Below are 21,040 nucleotides of genomic sequence, written 5' to 3' on the forward strand. Positions count from 1 at the left end.
ATGCTATTAATGCAGAACAAAATGCTAATGAGATCACAAGCCCTTCAGAAACCCAGTAATACAACAGGCTGTGGCATTACATCTCCAGGCACAACAGCTCACATATAAAATGAGATCAGCTCTGTCTTTTCCTTTCTCGATTGCGTTGCTGCATAGAGTAGTGTCAAATTCTGGATGTCATTTCCATCAGGCTAGTTGCCTAGTGGCCCTGGTTTGAGCCCAGCATAGCCAAGCAAATCACCTAAAATGCTGGACTGGGAATGACAGCTGTCTTCCCTCCCTCTTGGGAAGTTTGAAAATTTTCTTTACAAGTTGGTAGATATCTTTGGGGTTTTTTTTTTTGGTATAAAAATTAAGGTCATCTGAGACCTTTAGAACAAATTCCTATGGGAAGTGAGAATGATAGCAACCTTCCGTCTTGTGCTCAAAGTGTAAGATGCCTGTTTTTGTCCATGCTTTTTTTCGTGTAGACACAAAGCAGCACATACATTTGAAAATAAATTGGCAATGATAAAAGCCATTATGTAACTGAAACATTCCATTTCAAAACCAATCTATTTCTAAGGAAAGGACAAGGGAATAAGCCATATGGAGCAGAAGTTCCTCATGCCACTTACTGCAGCTAGGAGAGGTACTGATCGACAGTAGCAAGTGTCTTCAGTGTGTAATGCAGGCTTTATAGTAGAGGACACTGGTTTTGATGCGGCTGAAATCATACTAATAAAATTAAGTCAGCATGAACAGGATTCTAGGCAGATGTAGGAGACAGAAGCAGCAATGCTCCAAAGAATCATGCTTTCCTCCCCAGAATGATGTCTTTGTATAATACAGTTAGCAATAGGCATATTTTGCAATAGAATCATAGAATAGTTTGGGTTGGAAGGGACATTTAAAGGTCATCTAGTCCAGCCCCCTCTGCAATGAGCTCTGAATTTGTAGAGGCTGGATCTGATGTTTGTTGTATTGAAGCACAAGTGGAAGTTTTTGTTTCCATTATGTGTTTTAATAATGTCTCTTAAGCCAGTTGAAATGTGTATTACTTTAAACAGTATGCAGACCAATTTGAATGCATATTGGCCTTCACCTGAAGCAATACATTGTAGGTGAGAGTGTAAATAAAAATTATTATTAAATCCACTAAGTAAAAACAGTTTACCCTTGTTGCAATTATGTTCCTTGCATGAGATATAAAACCCCAAAATAGAATGGAAAAAGTAATAATAAGCTTATAAATTGAAATTATGAGACGCCACTATTAAAAAACTAATAATGAAATGCGTAGTTCTGTTCTTTATATACACTACAGTTCTGTTATTAAAGTCACATATTTGCTGGCTAGTGTAGTTTTATATTGGCTGCTAAATGAACAAGCTGACCTAATTGGTCCCATTTCTAGAGCTGTCAGTAGATATTGATGTAATGTAAATGTCATTTCCTATTACTACATGTTTGAACTAAAAGCACAGCAATCTAAAGTAAATTTTACTCTCTTCCCCAGGGGATATATCCATCAGTATTTCTGTGTCAAACTGCCAAGTTCAAGAAAATGTGGTGAGTGTTCTCTGGATGCTGGTGCTAGACATGCTATGATTAAGCTTGAAAAGTCATTGATCTGTTTTGCAAAGAGGAATGTTAAAGGAGTTTTCATCAGCCATTTTTCACTTACTTTGTAGAAATTAACAAACAATTAGCTTTTTTAACTTCTGAAAAAAATCTCCTTCATGGCACCTTTTCTTGAGGTACAAGAATACATGTGGGTAATTTCACTTAACACAGAATTTAACTCTAGATGCTTGCAGGATGTTAATTACCAAAAGGAAAAGCGAGCTGTAGAAGTTATTAGTTCATGGAATTTGTCAACTGAACTTTGTAAAGATAATCACTAGCCTTGATAAATATGCTGTTTCATGTCATCGCTGAGACATCAGATATTGTTGTACGAAGATGAAACTCTACTCGAAGGAAGAGTTACATATGCTCTTACGCATATGTAAAGAATTCTGGGTTGCTTTTATGCTAGGACTGTTAGGCACAGGATAGACAGTCAAGGTAAACAGTCAAGGTAAACACTCACACCACTTGCTTTTCTCTTCCATGGGCAGAGGAAATATACAGGACTGTCTGCAGCTGAGTCCAGCTTTGGGGCAGCTCTGGCATTTGCCAGAAAAAGATTACCTGCTAGGAAAGGATGTGTCCCTTCCTTTCCAAAGAAAAAGCAAGACAGCCTTTATTGTCAGCTATTTGGTGTTCTTTTTGCTCTTCCGTGTGTAATATATGTTGCTGGTCAAATATCAGGAAAATGAAACCAAGCTTCAAACTTTGAGGTTTGTTTGAGTCTCACAAATGAATCTGCCAACAGCTTGTGCTTTAGCCTGTGTTTAAGCCCTAGGAAACAATGAGATGTGAGCCTTCTCCTCTGGCATGGATGGAACATTTTACCTGTCTCAGAGGACAAACACGAACAGCCAAAGCTCAGAACTGCTGATACTCACAAAGCTTCTTATGAACTAAGAAATCGCTTGCATTTTTATGGCTGATGTGAGCTGACATTGCAACTTTTTCATGGAAATTTGAAATTCATCATTTGTCTCTTTACATAAAAAACAGCAGAACTGGTATCCTGGGACCTCAGGGTAGAATGTTGCTACCCTGTTTCCCTAAAAATAAGACAGAGTCTTATATTAATTTTTGCTCTAAATCTTATTACTTTTTTTACATGCATAGCTGCCTGGACACTATTTAAATTGACTTTTTTTATGAACTGTAAGTAGGGCCTATTTTTGGAGTAACAGTGTAGCAAGATCCTCTTTATTTCCATATATACTTTTGTCTTCAAATTTCACAAAGATAAAGTGTAACACTGTGTATTGGGAGCTACTTAGGTAGAAGCTGGTAGTGGCAGAAACCTATTAAAGATGTGGCAACTTTTACAGCAGTTAACGTGACTTTTAAGAAAACTCGCAGAGCTGTGTCTTGCAGACAGTGTATTTTGAAATGTATTACAGTAAATGTATGCTATTTCTAATCAGAAAAAGCAAACTGAACACAAATTTTGTTTCCGTATCTCAGGGCTTAATATTTGTTATGTTTGTATAAACAGGATATTAGCACTGTATATCAAATCTTCCCAGATGAGGTGTTGGGATCGGGACAGTTTGGAATTGTTTATGGAGGTAAGACTTTGGTGTGCTATACAGGTATGCTTACGATAGAAAATTTCTTGAATGATGAAAGTATTTAGACTCTGAAGTATTTTGTTACAGAAATTAGCTGCCTATTGTTGTATATAAGCAGCACTCATAAAACAATGAATCTGGCTTTTGTTGACAAAGTCTTTTTGTAATTTGAAATTTTCTACCCAATACACTGTATGCTTTATGTTCTCTATAAGCTCTAGTAAAGAAAACCCTGAAGTGCAGAAAACTGTTCCTTTTGGCAATTATAATCAAAGAAAAAAATATAGATAATTTCTTCTTCTTACTGTTTTTCTTAACATGCTTTTGTGAGCTTTTTTCTGTGTTTTTTCAGTAGTTTGTTTGAATTCGTTTTGGGTTTTGTGGGGTTTTTTTTGTTTGTTTTCATTTTCTTATCCTTTTTTTCTTCTCTTTTTCCACATTTTTTCAGTAGTTTCTGGAGGTAGATTTAGGTACAGCTGTTGTTTGGACAGTGTGAAGTGAGCACTAACAAAAAATTTCTCATTGAAGAATCTCTGTGGGTCTCTGATAAACCTGGAACGTGCACTCATGTTTCCAAAGGCAATCACCTATCCCATTATTTGCTACTCTGGAACTACTGTTGGAGGACTAAGGCTACAATCTGCCAGTTGCAGAGGAGGCAGCTTAAATATATGAACAAGCATATATATATTGATGAGGAAGTTAACTTTGCATCTGTATTGTTGAAATGCAGAGCTGACTTTCTCATATGCATGTTTCTTACATGTTTAAACAGCTTTGTCAGGTGATAATGAGAAAAGTTGTCTTGTCAAAGGCTACAAATAAGGGAAATACAGAAAACTTTGAATGACTTACATGACTTAATTTGCTGCAAACCTGCTCTGAGAATTACTTGATTGTGGTCATTTGTACAAGCCAATGCAAGTGGAACCTTTTTCAGAGTTAATCATGTTAATTGATAGAGACCTTTTGTTTTATTAATGCAGGAAAACATCGCAAAACAGGAAGAGATGTTGCTATTAAAATAATTGACAAACTAAGGTTTCCAACTAAACAGGAAAGTCAACTTCGTAATGAAGTTGCAATTTTACAGGTATTTTTCTATCCTTTTTTGCTGCATTAACTCCATTTATACACTTTCATGAATACCAGATAATACGATAGTTGTTTTAATTGATAATCACTATTGTTATTGCTGCTTAATCTGCTTAAACAGCCAAGACCAAATGTATTGGCAATGTCACATTATGAATTACAATTTCTGCAGTGTAAAGCACCAGGAGCAATAAGAAAAATGTATGCTTGTTAAACTACTTTGAGGTTCATCCATTCCGCTGTCCCTAGAAAAAACTGAAATATTGTCTGGTTTATGGGGTTCTGAAGACTGGCTATGTAACGATAAAATGTACAGACTATGTTGTGAAATCCTGTGCTATATTTATCCTTAATAGAATCTTCATCATCCTGGGGTTGTAAATCTGGAGTGTATGTTTGAGACGCCAGAAAGAGTGTTTGTTGTTATGGAAAAACTCCATGGAGACATGCTGGAGATGATCTTATCAAGTGAAAAGGGCAGATTGCCAGAGAGAATAACAAAGTTTTTAATTACTCAGGTAAGAAATTAATTATAAACCTAGAAAGAGATTTGAGGTCAATTGTTATCACTATTATGCTTTGCTTTTGGCATAATTTACCTGTCTGATTTATGAAAGCCCAGATTGTAATATCAGGGTTGGTAAGATGGTTTTGTGTACATTATCTGATAGGTAGTAAACCGTTAAGAGGACCTAGAACTAGACACCTGTACAGCTGTCTGTCTGCTGGATGGAAGGGCCATCAAGCTAGTGTTTCTCATATGCTTGGGGAATTAAGCACAAGAAAGAGATGCAAAGCACTAACAGCAAACTGTTGAAGACCCGCACAAAGAAATTTGAGCCTCTTGAACTGCCCATACCCAACAATTGCAGTTGGTACTATGCACTTTTCTGTGCATTTTTTTTCCTATGCGTTTTTCTGTGTTGAGATTTGACCTCAGCACTGCCTCTGATTAAATGAGTCTGGTTTCCTGTATGGCTTCTTTTAATAATGTGATCTGGGTTATCTGGGTTTGTTGGGTTGTTTTTTGGTTTTGGGGTCATTTATTTTTTTTTTGTGTGTGTGTGTGTGTGGTATTTTGTTTGTTTGTTTGTGTTATTTTTTATAGAGTTTTTTTCTGTTTTGTTGGTTGGTGGTTGTTGTTGTTTTGTTGTTGTTGTTGTTGTTCTGTTGTCATGTTACCATATTGCTTCTTTGTTCATAATACTGGTTTAAATTTAGATACACATTTGATTAGTGAGCGACTTCAGAGTCAGAGTAGCCTAAGTTTGAGCAGTTAGGAAAAATAAAGGAGCAGGAGCGACAGTGTTACCGTGGAAGTTTATTATTGGAGGTAGGATGTAAGAAGTTCCCTTGTTTTCAAGCTTTCATTGGTGAAACTGCCACCAGCTTCAGAATTTGGTTGCTTGCCTTCCCAGGTTCACACAGCCTCCTCGCCATTCCCTCCTCTAATATAGTGGGAATTCTGCCAGCCCCTGACCGGACACAAGGAAAGGAGTTAAAGCCACAGGAATAGGACAAAAATTTCTGTTGCGCTCTATTGCCATGTTCTTCTATGTAGAATGGAATAAAAATATATATCTAGGTTCCTTATGCTTTTTTTCCTCAATAAAATGTTTAAAATGGATCACATAATATATCTGTGAAATGTTTTGAGTGCGTTTATATCTGGAAGGTTATTTTGCAAATGTTCCTTCATCCAAAGATTTCACAGAAAAAAACCCAAAAACAAACAAACAAACCAGCCAACCAAACAAAAATAAGTAAACAAGTACTTAGAACCCAGTTTTGAAAAAAATGTTTAGAATATGAAGTCTTTGGAGACAGAAAGATCATATTCCATACAGAGAAACATCAAGAAAACTTGAGAAACTTGAAGCACGGCAAATAGTAGCTGACATTTTTGCTCCCCCCCTGCCCACTGTAGACGTTGTTGTAAAAGGTACATGCTTGTTGGACTGTTTCTCTCTAGACTGGTCCTTGATTCTCTGATCACAGATATTGTCCAACAATATAAAGCAAAACAAACCATTGCCACATTTAAAACTGAATTTCTTTCTGAATTGTTTCTTCACAGATCCTAGTTGCTTTAAGACATCTTCATTTCAAAAATATTGTTCACTGTGACCTCAAACCAGAAAATGTGTTATTGGCATCAGCTGATCCTTTCCCACAGGCAAGTAGAAAAAGCCCTTTCTTAAGATAAATTGTTCAAATGAATAGGTGTTAGGAATGATTATCTTATGAACAAACAAAAAAGTGACTAGTCCCCTCTCTGCATTTCTTCCAGGAACTACACAGAATTTTTAAGTAAAAAACTGATTACTTGTTCAAAGAAGTTTGCAAAGGAGACATGTTTGAAAATCCTTGCCTTTTGCCATTTGCCTAAAGTATTTGACTAGGTTTTCAAATGTGACATCACTACTTATGTAGTTGTTTCTAACTTGTTCACCATTACATAACAAATTGCTTATCTGGTTGATTTGGTCTAGATAAGTGACAGTTTGCAAGCAGTCCCCAGAAAGACAGGATTTTTTTGAAAGTTAGACTAGAGTTCATGAAGGAAAACACCTTCTTTAATTTTATGATTTTAAATGTCAGGTAGATTTCAGAATATTTAAGTATACTTTCTAGCTCACTGCTGTACTTCTCATTAAAGGGTATCTGTATCGGCTCCTTTTACCTTTGATCTGCATAATTCATCTCTATGATCCCCTCCAACTGCCCACATTCGAAGGAGCACTATTGATAATTTGTAAATAATACCAGTGTCAGTAGTTGGAAAGGAAGGGTCTATACTGCAGCATTAAACTTTTAAGTGGTTAAATCTGTCTGTCTGAAGAAATCAGACAAGGAAGTTCACAGAGAGGCAGGGTGTAACTAGGTCCACTATAAAATTAAAGTGGAAGTTCAAGAAATAAATTTTGTCAACTCGCTTCATTTAGGATAAAACCATAGGTAAAACAGTTTTCCTGTTTGCTGCAGGTTTGTGCTATGAATGGATTAATATTACTTTCTGTTACTGCCTTCACCAGGAGGACGAGCTGTTAGGCCAGACCAAAATGGCAATTCTTTCATTCTAAGGTGTCCTGTGTTACTTCTTTTACCATGGTTTATTCATGGAGAGAAGGAATAGAAGAGAGGCAGTAGACTGGTAATCTAGTCTAATATCTCTGTGGAATAAAGGTTTTCCTCTCAAAGAGGAGTTTAAAGTATCCTTGAAGGAACAGTAGAGATGCATCTTGCAGCTGAACCACAATAAACCTTCCTCAACTATGTATTTGATGATAAAAATAACATCTGTCTTTTTTTTTAAACAGGTAAAACTTTGTGATTTTGGCTTTGCCCGAATCATTGGAGAGAAATCGTTTCGGCGCTCGGTGGTAGGAACACCAGCATACCTTGCTCCGGAAGTGTTGAGAAACAAAGGCTACAACAGGTCTCTGGATATGTGGTCTGTGGGTGTTATCATTTATGTGAGCCTCAGCGGTACCTTTCCATTCAATGAAGATGAAGACATACATGACCAAATCCAGAATGCTGCTTTCATGTATCCACCTAATCCATGGAAAGAAATTTCTCCTGAAGGTAATGTCTGTTTGTGGCTGGTTTAATATAAATACTAAAAAAGAGTAGCTTTATTTTGCTTTTCTATTTTTTTGCCCTGTACCTACTGGTGAAAAAAGAAAAATACTCTAAATTTTGAGGTACCATGATGTAATGTCTCCTGTATAGGCTGTATGTGGCATAGCCCTGTAGTGTGGGAGGTGTTGAAGGAGGCACATAGCCACCTACAGGTTGGGTTGCTACAAAATCTGGTGGGGAACCTCAGCTGCTGGAACTGGTGGTGCTTGTGTTTACTTCTGTACCTCTTCTTTCAGATCTAGTGCCTCTTTAGTCTTTTTCTTATTCTACTTGTGCCGGTACTTCAGTTTCCATTCAGTAGGATGCTGTACCCTGACAGTCTTTCTGTAGGACCAGTTTCAAGCAGATGAGGTTTCAAGAACAGTGCGAGAAAGTGTCATGGAAGAGGCTTTCTGCAAGGGGTTTGGGGGAAGGCTTGGAGATTAGCAACGAGACTTTTGAAACTATAATTCTGTTCAGTGACACAGAAGATTTTTGATAGTGAAAGAACAATGTGAATAATTCACTATGAACATCTTTAAGGAAGGTAAATAAGTTCTATCAAAAATGTCTCTAAACACAACTAAGTAGGGCATTTAACAAAATTCTAAGTTTTGGTTTCACTAACATTTTCTTGTACATAACATATATTTTCAAGCAGGTTGATTTTCTTTTGGATTTTTTTAATCATTATCTTTATGTCTTTAACTTTTTGTGAGATTGTTTCAAAAGTTTTAAAGCAAAGGAAACATTATAAGTATCAAATTATTTTCTTTTTTTTTTTTTTTTCTGAATTTTAATATGTACCAAATTGAATTAAAATATTAGCATTTCCAATTTCCATTATTTACAGTACAGTTTTTCTGGGTTTCAGGTGACATGTTTAACTTATATATTAATGGTAGCTTAAGAGAAGTGTGCCTGCTGCTTACTATAATATATATTATATCTGTGTGAGAATCTCAGCTGAAAAATGCTTTGAGAGCATTGTCTGTTGTTTTATCTCTGTGGCAGATGAAGTTGCTGAGATCTGCTGGGGGGAGGTCTGAAGTTGCTGAGATCTGTTGTGCACAATTACACACTGTAGTCCTCCTGAACCTACACACACTTCTGATATGTAAGCTGACAGAAACTGTTGGCAGCAATGCTTTATCTGGCGCTAGAGATAAGCAAACAGCAATCAACACAGAAGAGGCTGCAAGAAATTGTCTCCCACAAGTTCCTGCTGTGGTAGACAGAAGATTGATTTCTACATTCAGAGGTGAAGATTCAGTAGAGCACCTACAGAAAATTCACCTGGGGTGTTGTTTCTCATAGAATCACAGTCTTCATTAAGACTTGATGGATATCAGGCTGCAGGCATGCAGCAGGGTGGGAAGGAACACACTTCAACAAATTACTAAGTTAAAATCTGCTTATACGTTGTGATTTTATCATATATTTTGGTTTCCTAGCTGATGAGACACTCTGTTGTGCTAAACGAAAACCTGAAAAAAGTCTGAACAGATCCACTATGTTTAACGTGGGGAGTTGGAGTCTAGATCTCTGTCCAAGTATGACTTGATAATGCTGACTTTTAGAGCTCAAATTTGAACTGAAAAGTCCAGATGAGCTCGGGGAAATAAAGGAGCGGTTTTCACATGTCAGCTACTCTGGTCCATGTTCCCACACAGGTCACCAGAGGCAGGTGCATGGGTCCTGTACATCTGCCGGCCCCAGCCAGTTTCTGTTACCTGTGACCGTGTGGCCCACTTAAAATGTAAATCTGTACCCGGAGTCCTAACATACCTAATTTGGATTACAATGCTCAACAGTGCCGTCATAATTGATGCTATAAATCATTGAAGCATTTGGGGGGGAAAGATTTTACGAAGTTGCTTACTCAACATTGCAAATAAAAACTGTTTGAAAAGCTACGTTTATTTAAACGGAAACAATCACTGGGGCTCATGAATTTCTCTGCACTAAGTGCTATAAATCTACAGAATTCAGACAGATAATTAGTTTCAATGCCACCAGGCTACCTTTGTGCACTTGGGAATCTTCCTTTAGCCTGCCATGGGCTCTTCCAGCTTCCCAAACAGATTAAGCTAATGAACTGAGTATTTGCCTGACATATTTTTTCTGTTATTCTTTTTGCCAATTATTCTTAATCATAGAATATTTTTCAGAAGACTTTTTTACATACATTACAATTATTACTTTTTAATTAAAAAAAAAAAAATCATATAAAAAGGTCCATAACAGATTTATTTTAAAGGCATTGTAGATTTCTTGTTTTAACTCTTTCCTGGAATTTGTATCATAGCACTAATTCTCCCAAGAGGATGTTAATTATCGTCAACTATTTCTCCCACTCAAGGAAAGGAGTTATATTGCAATGTGGAATGTGATGCTACTGCAGAATCCAGCAAGGTCTTTGTAGATAAATATTGATCAACCTATAGTTTTCAAGCTGGTATGACTGAAAATACTGTTTGTCTTGAAGGATCTACACAGTTATTTTTTTGCAAGAATCATTATCCTTTGTTTTAAAATTAAAAAATAATTATTTAAGATATACTCTTACTTGTAAGACAGAAAAATGTTGAAGATCCAGCAGTTAGTCTAGTTTCTTTATTGACATTTTAAAACTTGTGCAAATATTAAAGAGAATTTTAACACGTAGTAAAGAACCACGGTCTTCACAGGAGCTTTCAGCCAAGATTTTGCTGCACTGCTATAGCATTAAGAAATTCAGAACAATATTGATTAGACAAGTATCATTGTAGCAGATATAGGAAATACAAAATAAATGTTATCTTTAATGCAGGTAAGAAAGATCTTTTTAAAGTGCTATGCTGTGTACATTTGAAAAAATAGGAGCCATTTGTCCAAAGGTTACCATAAGTAAAGCTAATGTAAATATTATTTTTCTCCATTATTTCCTGCATTCTTCTCATATTTCCTGAAGACAGGGCTGAGTCCAAGAGCCCTTTAACAATGGACTCTATGAATTGTACATTATAGCTAGATTTTTAAAGTGGTAACTTCATCTAAAGACTGTGTTACATGCCTCAGTAACAGCCGGCAGAAACGGAGAGTTGGGTGAACTTAGTAGAGCTTGGTTACTGTCTAAAAGAATTAATATTAACTCTGATTTATGCATGCTAATAAAAATGCTCACGTTCTTCTACCATATAAAATGCAATATGCATGACTTTTTATTCTTTTTCTGCTGCTGAAATATGTCAGTACTAGTTTCTGTGAATGCTCATAATATGCTGATAATCCTAGAAACATTGTTGTAAAACAGTGAGAAGTAGTAGATCAGTTTGAGCTAAAAAAAATAAAAAATTAATTCAAACCTTTTGCTGTCTATATCAACAATCCTGCTTCATGCCCAAAGCAAGTGATGGCAGATAAGACAAACACCCTAAAACAATAGATGGGCCGGGGTGGGGAGGTTATTTCACAACTGTACCAGGTTAGGATCACAGACATGTGCAGCTGATAGACCTGAGCTACCTGCTTCTTTAACCACAGCAACTAGTTTGCTTGAAATTCTGTGTATGTACTTTTAGTGGAACCATAAATGCTTTTAAAGTTGTGGGGGTTTTACCTTGTTATGTAATTTCTAGTTTAGATTAATGGAAGTGATCATCAACCAAGTGTATTGACAGTGTCTGTGAAACAAACAGTTTTTTAAGGCCATATAATTTGTTGCAGAATGGCTAATGAAAGCAGTGTTAGGAATTTTTGCATGCCTTATTGCAAAAATTGACACTCAGGAGAGGAGAACAGTGCTCAAACCTTTTGTTTCTTGTCGATGATTATTACTATGTCTCAGATATCCAAATTGGATGTAAATCTTCTTGCAACTGTAGTTATTTCAGCACTCTTTTCAGACCATTACTCGTGTAAAAAGTTTAAGAATAGCTAAACTTAGTTATCACTATGTTTGCTTCTGTTTTTATCACAACTAGAGTGGAATTGAAAGCTCAGATATTTTACTTTTCAGCAAAATCACGTATGCTTTTGCATTTAATTGGTAGTGCACAAATTGGAGTTTATGGTGCTATGTTTGTCACCATTTTGGTTTTAATGCTCACTAGATGCTTTTTCTGATATTGCCAAGCAACAGTGTTTTAGTTTGGGAGCTGGAATGCAGAGGGCAGCAAAAGATTAAAAGAAAAAAAAATATATCAAACCTAAATGCTGTCTGGAAAAGCTACGATAGTGGTAAAGCAGCCTCAATGTTTGCAGTCTGTGTTCCTTATTCGATTATTATTCTTAAAGTAAAATTCAGTTGGCTTTTAAAATAATAAACTGCACTAATAATGAAGCAGTAGATTTGTAAAAGCACATGACCCATAACAGTTTAAACTGCATGATTATACAAAAAATACGCCTAAAATAAAGTCTGGCAGGTTTAGAGTGAGCAAAAACATATGGGAAGAAATTGTAATTTTGAGGAGAAGTGTGTCATGAATTTAATAGTGTGGTCTGTGTTAGTTTATTTTCTTGAGAATTGCTTTTTATGTGCATTTTCTAGCAATTTTTAGAGTAAAAACCTACAGTCACAAGCCAAGAAAGAAGGCAGAATCAATTTGAGGGTAACATTTTTGAGTGTCTAATGCCTTTTAGTCACTAACAACAGTTCTATCTTTGCTACTCAGGAGTGTCGTCCAGTCATTGACTATGACTTTTTTCTCTCCATAATGTGGCTGAATTAATCTCATCAGCTTTTTCTGCTGAGAAATTTTAGCTTTTTTGTGTAATGCTTTTGTCTGTCCTCTTCCCCCATTAAAACTTAACCTATAAAAACTATGACCTTTGAATTTTTGTAGCTCTCAGAAATGCATTTTTTCCCAACTGATTATCCATTCAGAACATTTCTGTGAGCATCTTTTCCCAAAGCTTAGCCCTCATGCACAAAATCTCTTCTCTAACTTCACCAAACCCAATTACTTTACCTTTTAAGGTTTTTCATAGATTGTGTGTGTGTGTATATACACACAGATACACAATCTCACAGTTCTACATATGTGCACACTCACAATCTGACAGATTCCTCCATAGGAAATTCTTACTTCCACCTCCGCTATGCAGGTGCATTTTCCCACCTTTTCCTGATAGCTGATCTCTTTTTAAACAATACTCTCCAAAAAGTGGGTTTGTGTTTGTGTGTCAAAACGGAATTGTAAAGTACTGTAGAGAGGTAGTTTCTGTGGTAATCATGTGTAAAACCAGGTTTTGTCACAGCCATTCAACATTGCGTTGCCCAATCTGCTATTTCTGTTCTGTCTTCAATGATTGTCAAGCCAGCTTATATTTCCAGGTTCACCTAATTGTCACATGACAATTTGACCTTAATTAAGACTTCTTTGTGGAATTTTGCTAAGAATTAAGACAGAGGAATCTACTTGCAGAATTCTCTCCTATTTTATAGCTTTAAGTTTCGCATCTGTCACATGTGAAGCTATTTTCAACAGCATTACTGTTTGTTTCCAGCTTTGACCTTCCAGTCCACCAAATTAGCTTAATCTCAAAAGGTTTATTTTGATTTAGTTACAGGTTACTCCCTGAAAGATTTGGTCCTTCTTCCTGTTAGTATGTTTTGCCCAGTGTGTCTCCAGTGTGGTGGCTGTTCTTTTGAACTGCATGGTCTTAAAATGTGCTATGTCAAGCTTTGAATTATTTGTAGTGTGTTTCATTCTGTTGTGGAATTTTCTTAAATCATTGTATTCATAATTTTTTTTTCCTCAGCTACCAACACAGTTATTACTACTAGCCTGATACGAGCTATGTGATGTGCACACTGTTGATTAGGTGCTTCACGTTACTTCGTATTATTAAGTAATTTGGGAGGAAACGAAGCAATTTCTTCCGTGCTTTAAATTTGATCATGGTGTGCCTGTTAACACTGCTTGTAAGTCAGAAATAAATACCACAGCTGCCTTCAAGCCAGTATTTATATAGACTTGCTTCAGCATAATGTGAATAGAAACTTTGTTTCACACATTAATGAGAAAGTCACATGAATGAGCCTTAAGTATGAGGAGGTCAAATGCATGTTACATGCTTTCTACCTCAGTAAATTTTAAACTAGCTGTTTAAACTAAGGTCTTGGCTGTACTTACATGTTTGCTAGGATAGATTAGTATTAGAAAACCTCTCTTGTAGAGGTGCAGCTTGTAAATGTCACAGATTTCTGGAGTCCATGTCCCTGAAAATAGTAAGCTCTGCCAGCTGAAGATTATTTTTTGCCAAAAGAACTGCATGTATGCTATGGCATTTGTCAACAAAGCTGTATTGACCAGCAATAGGGAAGGGGTTTATGTGTATGAAAAAATTATACCACTAATCAACAGAGCTATACTCAGAAGAATCCATGGCCTAAGAAGTCCTAAGTTTTATGTTAATGGAAGCAGCTTAAATTTTTACAAGTGATGGCTGTATGGGTACCTAATATTATGGGTATGCTTGAAAAATTCTGGACCAATTATAAATTTATTGTTAATTTTGCACTGCATTTCCTGATATTCTTAAGGTGATTTTTTTTTATATAATTTACATGAAAAGTCTGTATGGTAGGACTAAATAAATGATAGATTCATAATAGGGTTTTCAGATATTTCATAAACTTCTGTGTTAATGTGTGGGTTACATCCTAACTGAGTTAGAGAGGTCATTCCTATGAAAACTGTCATTATCATGTGTTATTTTCATACCTAGAGTGAAAATTGTTACTGTGCTTTTACCACAATTAATTATTTTCCGTACAAATAAACTGCCACAAGCAGTTTCGGAATATGAACCTCCTGACTTGTTTTTTTATTTTTCAGTAAAATGCAACTAAAGAGCAATCTTCCCTAAAATCAAGCGGACATACAGCTTTTTAAAGCCACATTTGCATCTTCCCATTGGGGATTCTGCTGAATGATCATTTGTCTAAATGACCAGTAGTCCTGCTACTGGAGCAGTTGGCTAGTTTATCTCCTTTAGCAAAGTCTCCAGCTCCTGGAACTTGATAAGGCCTCAGCTGGCTGCTTATACTGTCCTTAAATCGTAGGAAGTAAACAGGAGCCTATAAAAGTGCTAGGAAAAGCAGGACCATAATACTCTAGGAGCTTGCTTACAAGTTGCTTCCTTGGTGATAAACTACTGGATTCCTGCAGAAGATACACAGACCAGAGGTGGTCTTTCTTAACTCTCTGCATTTATTGAATTATTGGTTTTACAGAGGAATAATGTCAGATTTTATAAAGCTCCTAAAAAGTCTGACAAGAATGACTTTAAAATTTGATTTAAAAAGCCCACAACAGTCTCCAGTGAAAATTCATAAAATTTAGTTTAAAATACACTGTAGTTGCACCCCTTTCTTCAAAAGTGTTTTTGTCTTCCTAGACAGAAAATGTAATTTTTTGACATTTGGTGTCCCAGTTTGATTCCATGAATCATACTAGAGTTGTCTGTCTAAACTAAATGTTAAAAACTTCAAAATTTTGATCTCCAGTGTTTTTAAGCAGTACAACTCAAAAAGTAATCATCACACTATTCATTAAATTATTATTTTTTTTTTTAATTCTGAAATTGAGTGAACTTCAATCTTACTGTTTGTACATCTTCTTTGAACACTATCCAGACCAAATCATGTTAGATAGTGACTGTCAGGACAGGATGGTTTTTTATAAGCTGAAAGAGAGTGAAATACCAGGATGTTTTCTCATTTCTTTTGAGTAGTCCCACAGAACCTCTCACTGTCTGAACCTCTACAGTTTATTTAACAGCAGTTAAATTCAGAAGTTTCTTGTTAACAGGCTAGTCCAGATCCCTAAGGAAATCCTTTAATCCTTCAGTTCCAGCACTCAGCCTGTCTGTATTGAACTCCCTAGCTTCTACTTTCTACTTTCCTTTATGCAGCACTGTCTTTTTGTTGCCAGTACGTATTGCCTGCACCTTGACTTCAGATACTCGGCACTTGAGAAGTGGCATTTCTTCGATTGCATGATATCCTGGTAAAAGATAGAAAGTTATTTTGCTGTTGAAACTCACGTTTGATCTCATTCTTCACTTACAATTGAAAACTTTGAGTATTAAAGCAAAGAGAATTTTATCAGATAATTTGGGCCTTAAGTCCTCGTAATAGTCATGATTGTGTTTGTGCTTTTTTTATTGCTAAGAGGTGAGTGATATTCAAAACTTTCCTAGTGAAAAGAACACTAGATAAAGAACTAAAAACAAACACCAGAACTTGTTAAAGAGACAGCAATATTCTGGCTGTGTAACAAGCAGGCTATCTGTGCAAACTGATCTCAAGAACAAAGGATTGCTCAATGCTGACAGTCCTAACCATCTTTTGACGTTGCATTTTCCCTTTCTTCTTCGTGTGCCTTCTCTTGTGTTTGTTTCTAGACTGATGTCTTTCTGATCTGTTCAAGCAGCTGCACTTGTAATTTCCCCCAAGAAAACAAAGAAAAATGTTATTACATGTAGTATGTCATTGTCCTGAAGGAAAAAAAAAGGGGGGGTGGGACAAGCAGTTCTTCATCTTGTGGTAGCTTGTAGCTTGGGAATGCTGAATAACTGTATGATTTCATCATTTCTAAGGCTCACGGTCATACCTGCTTCCAGTGGGTTGGGTGGAAGCTACATAATAGAGACATTATTGATAGTCCATGGCAAATTGAGCCTGGAGAGAGGAAGCCTCTGTTAAAAAAGAAAAGGTTGTCCACGTTGCTGCACAAAATATAACCTCAGAGATATACCAGTTTAAACAATTCTGTCTTAACTTGTGCTCTTAAAACAGACAAGATGATTTTTCAGCTGCTTCAATATGTAGCTGGCAACAATGTCCATCTGACATGTTTCAGACCAAATTCCCCTCAGTGATGCCATGTTTCTGTGTTACTTTCAAAACTATCTTTTCCTGTCACCGAGATATAAACAAAGAAATAAAGACTTAAACCAGCATACTTTGCACAAGCCAAGGGATACTGTAATGAAATGGGAAAGTGGCAGTGACATTATAATTCCTTGTGGTCTGTCAGTTTTTCTATAACAATAAGCTTCCCTCAGAACACATACTGGACATTCAGCATCATCTAGAACTGAATTTAACCTTTCATGGTACCCTCTTTTTTGCTTTTTTCTTTGTTTGTTTTTAATGGCTTTATTAGAAGATTTCAAAGGTCAGCAATCTCATCCCAGACATTTTTCCAAATAGGTCATTTAGTACAGTTCCATGCACTCGTCATTGACTCATGGTGTCTTCAGGCACCACAGCACACATACTATAACTTCAGTGAATCATCGACTCTTTCAAAAACACAGAAATTAAGAAATGTGTAAAGAAACCCTTTTGTCTTTCTTGAACACCGGACTGCTGACTAGCAGGTAGAAGCAATGCTCTGTTCAAAATTGTAGTATTGCAAGACTTAGTGACTTGCAAAACCTGACTTTTCTGGGAAGGTGCTGCTGTCAGTCATCTAAAAGTGATATTGAGAATCTCAGAGTAATATACACATATACATGTATGTGTTTACTGTGGTACCTGAGGAATGCTGTAGTCTTCACTTTTACCTGAAACCTTTTTTGACTTAAGTAGGAACTGAGTGAGAATTGTCTTCAGACTTTGCTGCCTGCCTGAAAATGAACATACAGAGGTAGACAATGTACACACTAGCAGGCAACTGTAATCCCATTAGGAAGGGTTGCATAGGTACCTTCAGGGACATCAACATTGACTGCAGTTTGTAAAAAGCCGGAGGGATAACTGTCACCTTTTTACAACTACCATGTCTGTCTATCTTGTTTGTATGTCCTAGTTGAAGCAAATATATTTAAACTGATGTTTTTCAATATTATTTTGTTCCAGCTATTGATCTCATAAATAATTTGTTACAAGTGAAAATGAGAAAGCGCTACAGTGTGGACAAAACGTTAAGCCACCCATGGTTACAGGTATTTCTATAAATTCCATGTTTTTTTTTCCTGCATATTTACACACTAAGTATACAAAAGGTTTAATCTTTAAGCACAAACCTGAAGATGTTTTCAGATCCTGAGAACCTCATACTCCACCAATTTATGTATATATTCTAATTAATTTTTGCCTAAGTAGATTCCAATGATGACCTCTCTCATGTTTTCAAAATACACTATAAAAATATTTTGTCTTGTTTGTCCACTGTGAACATGATATATAGTTATAAAATATTTTACAGTCATGATATTTAAATGTCTACATCTCTTTGAGCACAGCAGCAATTGCATAAGTTTAGAAAAGCAGATTTTTTCTAGCCCCAGCTGAATTAATATCCTGCACCATTATACCGAGATGGAGCAACTGTCTCAGCAACCTGACATGGATCACTAGGATGTACATGTATGATGTAAAGATGTTTCTTCTTCCTTATTGATCTTGTGACGAGTGCGAGGAATTATTTCACCACCCATGCCTTATTTAGATGTCTCAGAAATCTACAGACTACTGATAGATTTTGCAAAACAAGCTGTAACATGTCCATACTATGCTTATGATAGAGTTAAATAAAATAAATTTATCAAATAATCTTCTATAAATGAAACCTATCTCTGTAGGTAGATTTCATATTTCTTAATTATAAGATTTTTCTATTCTGGGCCAATAGGGATGCATGACCTTTAGACTGATGAGTTAACAGCACTTTGTATATTATTGGTAATAGAAGATAATGTAATTTATTTTTAAAATGATACTGTTATTTTATTTCAGGACTATCAAACCTGGTTAGATTTAAGGGAACTTGAATGTAAAATGGGAGAACGTTACATCACCCATGAAAGTGATGACTCCCGATGGGAACAGTATTCGGGAGAACACGGATTACCGTATCCAGCACACCTTATCAGTCCAAGCGCTAACCATAATGAAAACACCAAGCTAGAAGAAACAGAAATGAAAGCCCTCAGTGAGCGTGTCAGCATCCTTTAAGTTGCATCCCCTATAATCTGTCAAAACACTGTGGAATTAATAAATACATGCGGTCAGGTTTAACATTTGCCTTGCAGAACTGCCATTATTTTCTGTCAGATGGGAACAAAGCTGTTATGCTGTTACACTGTTGATGTATCTGAGTTGCCAAGACAAATCAACAGAAGCTTTTTTGTGTGACCAACTGTGTTGTATTTATAAAAGTTCCCAGAAACACTAAACTTGTTATTGTGAATGATTCATCATGTATTTAATGTATTAAAACCTGTCTCCACGGTGCCTTTTCAAACTAGTGTTTTTCTTGAGCCTTGTTTTGGTAAGAGAGAACTTTCTCATGAAGATCTGGGAGTTTTTGTGCATCGTTAGTATTGTAATTGTAAGCAAACTCTTGAAGAGTAGATTATAACTGCTGTTCTGTGAACAACTTCTACCGTTTGGATAAAAGCTTTATTTAGTGTTGGAAATATAGGAAAAAAAAAAAAAAAAACAACCAAAAAAACCCCAAATTGCATAGCACTGTACAGTTTCAAATCAGATAACCTGTCTCTGTGTGTTTGCGTGTTTGTGTATATAGATACACGCATACATACACACAATGTAACTTGCTCTTCAGCCTGAATGCCTTAGTAGTGTAAACTGCAGCATATGTTGGTTTTATTTCCCCTTTTCTTAAAATATTATCTAATATTAATATTCTCTAATATGTACATTCAGAAGCTAAATAACTTGTTGACTTTGTGTATGTTTTCAATAAAAGTCTTGTTAAAATGCCTTCCTTTGATTAATCTTTTGTTTAAAATATCCCTGGAATGCTATCAGAAGTAGGTGGAGTAAATTAGTTCATCATTAAGAAGCCCATGTGGAGGTAGGTGGGAAATTGCTGCCAGCCAACCTGTGTACCTGTAAAACATATTTTGTAAGAACCTACTTGGACTAGATTTTATATCATAAGTTCAGTCAGTTTTGAAGCATACTAGGGGAGTGGAGAAGCTGAGGACACGTTAATGGGAATGTAGTTTTTAAGATAAATGTGCTGCTTCTGCTTTTCCACTGAGTTTCATTGAACTGACAAAGTAATGTGGATCTCTCCTGCTCTTCTTCCCCTGAAAACTTCAAAGATATTAATTTTCATTTCTAACAATTAGTGTTCCAACAGTAATGCATTTAGCTTTAACTGAGAGAGATTCAGAGTGCACTGTAAAGCAGGTGCCAGAGTAACTCAGTGACAAGCTGAAAATTATTCTATGCCACAAGCTCCCTCTGAAAAATAAAACTAGTTGATACTGGTATAGAAGACTGAAGTTAAAAAAGGAAAGATACAATACATGGGATAAAAGGCAGATCTATGCAATGATAAAAGCTAATTACCACATATGATAAACCTCTCAAATATTGCCCTTATGTTACAATCATGAGCTTTTCAGTAGAGAAATCCATTCTTTCCTCGAAGAAGAGTTTTGTCCAGAGGAAGTATTTTGCCAGGTACATAGCATGATCAAAGCCAGCAGAATTTTTCTTTGGTATTTTGTACCTCTACTGAAGAGATAGTGTGTACTGTAGATGTAAAATGAAGAAAAGGCACCTTTATTCGAACAACAACAGAAAATATTTTCTAGAAAATTAACAAGTATTGCAGAAAATTACATATAAATCCTTTTCCACTTCAACTAGGCCCTGAAGGTAGCCTCCCTGATAGCACTGGCCTTGAAACATGTTCTGAAGCAGTTCTAGCTGGGCAGAGTTCAAATGTGTTGACTATTCTGCCATGCTGTAAAGTCTTTTTTCAGTCAGGACGTTCCTACAAGGCTAAATTTGGATAATAATTGCCATTGTTTCTTTTTCAGCCAGCCTTAATCTTAAATCAGCTGTAGAACAGAAAAATAGACTCAGGATGAGTCTATCTCAGGATGAGATTTCTGTCAGTAAAACTGTATATGTATGTGTATATTTAAAAGCAAGACTACTTAAAGGTCCGGTGGTGGACTCACAGATGTATAAACATTATACTATTTTTTAACAGCTCCAGGAGTCAAGACAAAATAACTAACTTTTCTTAAAGGAAATTGAGGGAAATTACCAGAATCATCTAGATTTTGTTCAGATGCTGATATCATGACAGTTCATAAGGAGCCATGATTTCACAAAAGTGCCTTAATTTTGTTGTGTCATTCCTCTATGTTAGCCAGTA

At 36.0% G+C, this 21,040-nt stretch overlaps 1 protein-coding gene across 2 annotated transcripts in view; it reads left to right on the plus strand.

The window, feature by feature from the left end:
• The window catches only part of PRKD1 (protein kinase D1), a 136,019-nt gene extending 116,395 nt beyond the window's left edge, over positions 1–19,624 (plus strand). For both annotated transcript variants that reach the window (XM_065064151.1, XM_065064152.1), the window contains 8 exons: positions 1,499–1,551; positions 3,101–3,173; positions 4,163–4,269; positions 4,628–4,789; positions 6,349–6,447; positions 7,592–7,859; positions 17,755–17,840; positions 18,634–19,624. In XM_065064151.1, coding sequence (XP_064920223.1) covers positions 1,499–1,551; positions 3,101–3,173; positions 4,163–4,269; positions 4,628–4,789; positions 6,349–6,447; positions 7,592–7,859; positions 17,755–17,840; positions 18,634–18,852 — 1,067 coding nt within the window. In that variant the 3' untranslated portion in view covers positions 18,853–19,624. The remainder of the gene's footprint in view (positions 1–1,498; positions 1,552–3,100; positions 3,174–4,162; positions 4,270–4,627; positions 4,790–6,348; positions 6,448–7,591; positions 7,860–17,754; positions 17,841–18,633) is intronic.
• Positions 19,625–21,040: the final 1,416 nt, after the last annotated feature.

Source organism: Columba livia, chromosome 5 (genome assembly GCF_036013475.1).
Source record: "Columba livia isolate bColLiv1 breed racing homer chromosome 5, bColLiv1.pat.W.v2, whole genome shotgun sequence".
Lineage (NCBI taxonomy): Eukaryota > Metazoa > Chordata > Aves > Columbiformes > Columbidae > Columba > Columba livia.